At 40.6% G+C, this 7,665-nt stretch overlaps 1 protein-coding gene across 1 annotated transcript in view; it reads right to left on the reverse strand.

Annotated features, from left to right (window-relative positions):
- Positions 1-954: 954 nt before the first annotated feature.
- The window catches only part of shmt2 (serine hydroxymethyltransferase 2 (mitochondrial)), a 21,743-nt gene continuing 15,032 nt past the window's right edge, over positions 955-7,665 (reverse strand). Inside the window, exons 7-12 of the mRNA XM_031846602.1 lie at positions 5,941-6,080; positions 5,599-5,761; positions 5,057-5,156; positions 3,756-3,911; positions 2,933-3,040; positions 955-2,688 (exon numbers count right to left, since the gene is read on the reverse strand). Of these exons, the coding sequence (XP_031702462.1) occupies positions 2,561-2,688; positions 2,933-3,040; positions 3,756-3,911; positions 5,057-5,156; positions 5,599-5,761; positions 5,941-6,080 (795 nt within the window). The 3' untranslated portion in view covers positions 955-2,560. The remainder of the gene's footprint in view (positions 2,689-2,932; positions 3,041-3,755; positions 3,912-5,056; positions 5,157-5,598; positions 5,762-5,940; positions 6,081-7,665) is intronic.

The following is a 7,665-nucleotide window of genomic DNA, read 5'->3' on the forward strand; positions in this document are numbered from 1 at the left end:
GAAAAAAAATTCTCAAATTTGTTTATTTACTTTACTGAAAGTGAAGAAAAAGGAATATTAGGCTGTTCAAATAAATAGCAGTCTGCATTTGTCTCAAACATTTACTGTAAAAACTGAAAAATGCTTGAACATTTGGCTTTCCTGTGAATCACTGAACTAATATTTAGTTGTATAACCACTGTTTCTGAGAACTGCTTCACATCTGTGTTGCCTGGAGTCGACCAACTTCTGGAATACCTGTGAACAGGTATTCCAGCCCAGGACGATTGGACTACATTCCACAATTCCTCTGCATTTCTTGGTTTTGCCTCAGAAACAGCATTTGTGATGTCATCCCACAAGTTTTATATTGGATTAAGGTCCGGGGATTGGGCTGGCCACTCCATAACGTTACTCTTGTTGGTCTGGAACAAAGATGCTGCTCGCCTAATTCAGGGTCTATGGGCCACAGACAGTTTGTCAGACGACCCCCAAACACTGAATTCAAGCCACACAGTACACTGTGAAGACAGTGAAGCTTGGTGGCGCAAGCATCATGATATGGGGATGTTTCTCATACTATGGTGTCGGGCCTATTTATCGCATACCAGGGATCATGGATCAGTTTACTTCAAAATACTTGAAGAGGTCATGTTGCCTTATGCCGAAGAGGAAATGCCATTGAAATGGGTGTTTCAACAAGACAACGACCCCAAACACACCAGTAAGTGAGCAGCATCTTGGTTCCAGACCAGTTTATACAGTAAATGTTTGAGTTTGTAAAGACAGATGCAGAAACTGCTATTTTTTTCTCAACAGATTATTTGCCATTGCAATAACACAACTCCAGCTGTTACAGAAACATTATTGCATTTTGACTAAAGGACATCTTCCTCCACACTAGATGGTTTTTTTTGGTGACAAAATGTGTAATTAGTGATTTGTATTGATATCAATGACAAAACACAAACTATGTATGCATTATTGGATTTTATTTGGACTCAGCTAATACCAATTACATGTTAATAAAATGCTCAGTTTGAACTAACTTTCTTTTACAGAGTTGATGTTCAGTAAAAAGGCTGGCAACATATCCGAGATGATGAACAGATTCATGAACATAGTAAAATACTTTTGGTATAGTTTGGCAATGTTTAGTCTGTCAAAAACTTGCGATGTGGATAATTGATATGATTTGGTTCACTTTAGAAGCTGTGTTTTGTGCAAAGTAAGAAAGTAACTCCATTTCTAACGCTCTTTTCTCGATTGTGCTCTACGAACGGTTCACGAACAGAACTGTTGCTTCCTCACTGATGCAGTGATAATGACAACACCTCCTTTCTGTGAGCCACACACACATTGTTTTTTTCCCAAATAAAGCTGCTTCACAATTTCCATTATTGAACACCATTGTGTAAGAGCAGGCACACTGCACTATGAGTCTTTCTTCTAGTGCAACAATTCAGCTGGTATTGGAAACCTCAAGATAAATGTGAAATGATGGCCGTTACACGGTTGATTATTTTTAAATGATACATAGAAAAGTTTAGATACTTTGTAAACGCACTTAAAAGTATAAAATAGTCCAGTATGACATTTCTGTCATTATTCCATTTGGTTATTCATCTATCATAGCAAATTATTTAGCAATTCAAATCTGACATCAGATATGCTGGAAGAAGAAAAAGAGACATTGCAGTAGCAACAGCGTCAAAAGAAAATGAGCTTATATCTGATTTGGTTAAAAATAGAAAACTGTAAACATACGTGAACACAGTTTCTAGTGTTGCTTTAGTTGCTCAGTATATTAAAAAATGTTTAGCGGATTTAGTCCACCTCCTGTGCAATCTAACTTTAGAGACTAGATGCACACATCTCTACTTAGTTAAAAGGTCCGACTTTCATAAATAATATTTGACAACATTTTGGGTTCATTTCTGATCTTCAAAAACTGCCCCACATAAATCTAAGAGCCAGCACAACACTGTATGGCAGAACATCCCATCACCTCATACGATCATCTTGTGTACCTGGTTTAATAAACAGAAAAGAAAGCCATCATGCACACATCTCCTTGTGAATGTAATTAAAACATTAGTGACATTAATTAAGACTCTTTACAGCATTAAGACCTCTCAGTGTATCTCATTATAAAAAACTAATTATACACCAATCAAGTCACAGAGTCTCCGACACCAAGAGCTGTTGGTTGTTGTTTGATACGACATGTTTTTTCTTCTCACACACCCACATTCAAGAAGAACTGAGATAGATCTTTACGCATATATTAGAAAATAGGTTCTTCGGCTCTACAAAATCCCTTACATTTGACTGTTTCTTTACCCCAAACTGAAGGCAAAGTTTTTACATGAACGATTACATGATGGATTACAAGATGTATAAAAAAAAAACCAATATGTAGCATCCCCAGATCTGATTGGAAACAAAAGGGAGTCAACCTGTTTCACAGGCAGCAACCACAATTCACTATCGTGACATTCCCCATCTCCTCGTACACTTTTGCTCAGCCAGCTTTACGCCACCTGGCTGTTATGGCCCCACAGACTCTATAGTGTTTGGTTTAATGGTCGTGGAAGCCTGGCATGGGAAAGGGCCTGGCAAAAGCTTCAACGCGATGGCGCAGGTTGGCGATGCGAGTCACGGTCTCTGGGTCCTGAAGAAGGAAGTTCTTGAATTCCTGGAGCTTTCCTAAAGAGAAAGAAAAGGCTCAGCTTTCCCTCATGGCCATTCAGCTTCCTTTATTTTATCAGCATTGGGCTTTTTGCTCCAGCTAATGTTTTAGTATTCAACAATCTAACAGAACACACAGCATATTGTACTTTTGTTGCCTCTCTAATAATGACATAGTTTTCAAAATAAAAAGGCAAAAATCTGAGGCCCATGTTGTTGTCAAATACATTGTTATCGGTCTCCCCTCTCACAGTACGCTTACCAGTCTTTTTCTTGACATCCAAGGCGATCTTGAAGCCTTCATCCATGAGCTCGACAACTTTCACAAAGTCAGCTTCTTTGAACTGTCTGGATGTCAGGGCTGGAGCACCTGGGTTGGAGAAGAACACAAAATGTGCAGCTTGAAGTACAAAGTCAGGACTGTCATTCACTTCCTTTTGCTTCTACAGGTTTAACGGTCTCTGATACATTTTCCTGCGTTATATTCTATTTCGGAACCATATGGTGCTTTGGAAAAAAAACAACAGAGCCCTAGAGCTTCTTGAAATATCAGTAATAAATCTACAGACTCCAGATGGGTCAAACCAACAATGATGCCGATGGCCGATGGGTCGTTACGGTGCAGATCAAATCTCAATCGAATAAACTGCTGAGGAGGTAATAAGTGCAGTTTCTCGCCTTAAGACAATGCTAAAAATGTGGCGGTGTAGATGTGGAGCTCTTGAACTTCCTGGAAGATGATTAAAAACCCAAACATACTTAATTAATCATGATCTGCTCAGTGCTTGTGGCTTAATTGGTGGCTGACTAATTTCCATATGCAGAACTACAGAACTACTTTCTTTTTAAAAGTGAGTGAAATTAAGTAAAGAAGATGCTTCGTGACAAGTAAATTCGAGTTGACGATCATATCAAGACCGATTACCTTGACATAACTTACAGGTATTTTGGGGTTGGAAACTTTTTGAATACACAAATAAGCACCATTTTCTTTATGTGGTCTCTGAAGTAATCCTTGATGATAAGTATGACAAGATCCTGTCTGAGTCAAGCTAAACGCAGTGTAATGTGAAGCTGCTCCTCACCTAGCCTGAGGCCACCAGGAGTCAGGGCGCTCTTGTCCCCGGGGCAGGTGTTCTTATTTGCGGTGATTGAAGCAAGCTCCAGCACCCTCTCGGCCCGAGCCCCGTCAATGCCCTTAGGCCGCAGATCAACCAGGACCAGGTGGTTGTCGGTCCCGTCTGAAATATTCAGCATTCGTAGTAAAACACATTTGAAGGAAGGAGGAGGAAAGTCCAAAGCTTTGTAGACACAAATTTCCCTTTTAAGCCTTTGATCGGACCACCTCAACACTAGTTTAACATGGATGAGGTAACGCAACTAGATTTGTTATCTGTAGGATATGAAACGGACTGCGGTTAACGATGAAGCCAAATTATTGTTGAGTAATGTGTTGTCAGGGCCGCCAATGCTTCACATCTTCACAAGTTCTTGTGCATCTGCTATATTTTCATCTGAGCACTGTATTTATGTTAGATGTATACAGTATATAGATAGGTTTTACTTCATACCTTCATAGGTACTCTTAGCTAAGAGTAATCTAGTCTAATACAACATTTCTGAGGCTAAAGGTCGGGTGCTGCTGATCTGTATTGCATTATAGAGAGAGGTGTTTCTATAGTTTTGTCTCTCTTTATATGAAGGAGCGTTGGCTACATCAGACACAAACTACACCCTCTGAAATGATCACAGTTAAATCACCACCTCTCTTAAATCAATGCAGTCTAATACAACAATCCTGCAATACATCCTACCTTACTTAAGTAAGATGCATCTAATGAACTGAAAACTGAGTTTATATTGTAGATAAATGTAATACATTTTCCCTCAGCTATCACTACAACCAACTTACTTGAGTTAGTACACACTCCTTTTTACAAGTTTCCTGTTGACTGTGACCCTAACACTCTTTTTACACATACATCTACAAAGAGATTGAAAAAAGGAGCATGCACACAATGCAGTGTCAGCACAGGACAAGTCTGTATTTTTTAGGGCATCAATTGAAGGCTATACATCAAAAAAGAGCTGAGGCCAGCGGATTAAATGCAGTACAAGATTCAAGCATTCGCTCACAACCGGAAAGTGACCACTTTCATCTGGTTTTATTTCCTTGACTGACAGGACAGCTACACTGGCATTAGCCTCTTTGCACTTCATGAATTTAAATGCCTTTTTTCCCTGTCATGTAATTTGCATTTTGTGACAGGACATTTCTCTTTATTGACTGGGTTGTGTGTTGTTTCAGTGTTTCTTTCTGCTGTTTGCTGAGCCAGTGTCTCCCTGTGAATTACTAAAAACAATGTTTTAATACAAGTTAGATTACCTGATACCAGGGTGTAGCCTTTGCTGAGGAGAGCACCGGCCATAGACTTGGCGTTCCTCAGTACCTGGGAGATGTACTCCTTGAACATGGGAGACTGTGTCTGGATACAAACACACACAAAATAACAAAAGGGTTGAGCAAGACAGAACTACAGTTAGAGTTTGCTTGTTTTCAGTTGGGGCTGAGAAATTATTAATCAGATATGAAGAATATCAGATATTATAAAAACATATGTTGTTACAAGTGAGAGACATTTGCCCTTCCATCCTCTTTAACGGATTCAATTTCAATCGCTGTCTCGCACAACATTAGGATCCAGTTCACAGTTGAGGAGGAGAAGTAACCGATGCCCACTGTAGCTCATGGAACAAGTTCCTTTGTCAAGTAGAACCAATGCAATTCAATGGTAACATTTTGTTTCACTGTTAAAATTGGATCAAAGTCATCAAGTTCTTATTAGGAAATACCAGACCAAGGTAATTAAGTGTTATATCAATACAAATAAAGTTGAAATCGGGCGTTAGTTAGTGTGTTGTGCTGACCTGTCTGAGTGCCACAGCCACACCAGCGATGGCGTGATTATGAGGTCCGCCCTGCAGGGAGGGGAACACAGAGAAGTTGACCTTGTCCTCAAGATCGTACATGACCTCCTTCCCCTTCTTGTCCACTGAGCGAACGCCCTTACGATAGAAGATGATGCCAGCCCTGAACAGAACGGACTAATTAACTGACAAAGCATTTTCAACGTTGACTTTCTCTCTACAACCCAACAAGGCTCAACAGCTATCTCATTGGAAGGGAATCAAAACATCACAAAATTACTATAAGCACAATTAACAAACAATAACTAACTAAAATGATGCAGCGGCGTCTCTTGTTCTTACCGGACTCCTCGGAGGGACTTGTGTGTGGTGGAGGTGACCAGGTCAGCATGGTCAAAGGGAGAGGGGACGGCTTTGGCGGCCACCAGGCCACTGATGTGAGCCATATCAGCCAGCAGGTAGGCCTTAATGTCAGTACTCAGCTGAGGGTGAAGAGAGGGAACAAACACAACATTAGGATTCACATGTATGAAACATGAAACAGGACATTTTCACACAAATTATATTTACATTTGAACTTTTTCAGTACAAGACCCTAAATCCCCAATCTAGACGTAAACACACTCAAACCTCCACTCAGCTGTCATTCAGCACGGCAGTTTCAGTCCCTGCTTAATTTAAAATCTGGAACACAGAGCAAAAATGTGAACTGACAAATATTTATACCAAATATATATTCATGCATATATTATCATTGATGTATAGGGTGCTACCAGAAACCATTATAGTTATTATAAAACTAAACTATATACCTAAACTTGCTGCATATTATATTTAAATGCGAGATAAAACCTCTTGGCGCTAAAACATTAGCATTTTACCCCCACCGTTAACATTTGATGATAACTCTACATCTGTAAGCAGTACCTATCTTCTCAAAGGCCAGACATTTCAAACAGGAGCTGCTGTTATTACACTCCTCGGTGGTCTTCAGAGGCCCGAAATATTACAGCGTAATTCAATAAATCCTTGCAGTCTCTTGCCAGCATTTATTGAAAAAGGCAAAACCAATAAATAGCTCGCTAACATGCAAATGACTCGCTGGCGAATGATCAGAGCGGTAAACAATCTTTTTAGTGTTCCAATTAATATTCATTATCATGACAATCTTCCTTTCCACTGATATCTAAACTGGATCAGCACATGTTCATTAGATTAAGAGGCAGGGTTACTGGAGGGGGTAAAGAACACAAGAGGGTGACGTGCAGTAGCTGATGAACGCCGATAGTGAAACAAATTTATACAAAATAAATTAAAAAAGGCTGCTCAAATCTAGGTAACAACACTCTGAAAATCTGGAGAGGAGCCCGGCCTGGCAGATTCTGCCATAAAACAGTAAATAGTTCCGCAGAGACACGCCAGGGGAAAAATATGGCCCCTACTTCAGGCCTAGTGGCAAAGTAGTTATGGTGCTTAATAAAAACACAGCTCCGTAATGGTGGGACACTCCATCTGACGGTACTAGCTAAAGTGGGGCTCTGCAGCAACAAAGGGAAGCAGTCACGGAGTGAATGAAGTGAATCAGCGGGTGGGTATAGCAAAACAGATAAAAGGGCCTCTTGTGCACTGCCAAAGAGGGCAGTGAAGTGAGCAGTTAAAAGTTGCTGCCTTGCACGCGCGAGTCAGTGCGAGCATGCACGTTCAGTTTGGATGAGTAGGCAGGAGAAAAGCATCTGTGTCGTGAGAGACACTACAATTGGGTTTGCGTCGGGATGTGTTGAAGTTTGTAAGTGAATGCTCAGTATTTAGAGCAGACAGGTCTCCACTGTGGGAAAGGAATTAGTGAAGATATGGTGGGGGGGGGGGGTGATCCTGGCGAGGTAACAGCCTGCTTTCAGCGAGAGGAGCAGGTGTGAGTGACAGTTCAGAGGAAAAGGTTGACCGAGTTTTAGATACGAGTAATAAGCTGCTCTGACCCTCATATTGCAGAATGAGAAAACAGGTAGCAGGAGAGGATGAGGTAGAGCAACACACACACACACACACACACACACACACACACACACA

This window comes from Anarrhichthys ocellatus, unplaced genomic scaffold, assembly GCF_004355925.1.
Source record: "Anarrhichthys ocellatus isolate YVR2014 unplaced genomic scaffold, GSC_Weel_1.0 scaffold1, whole genome shotgun sequence".
Lineage (NCBI taxonomy): Eukaryota > Metazoa > Chordata > Actinopteri > Perciformes > Anarhichadidae > Anarrhichthys > Anarrhichthys ocellatus.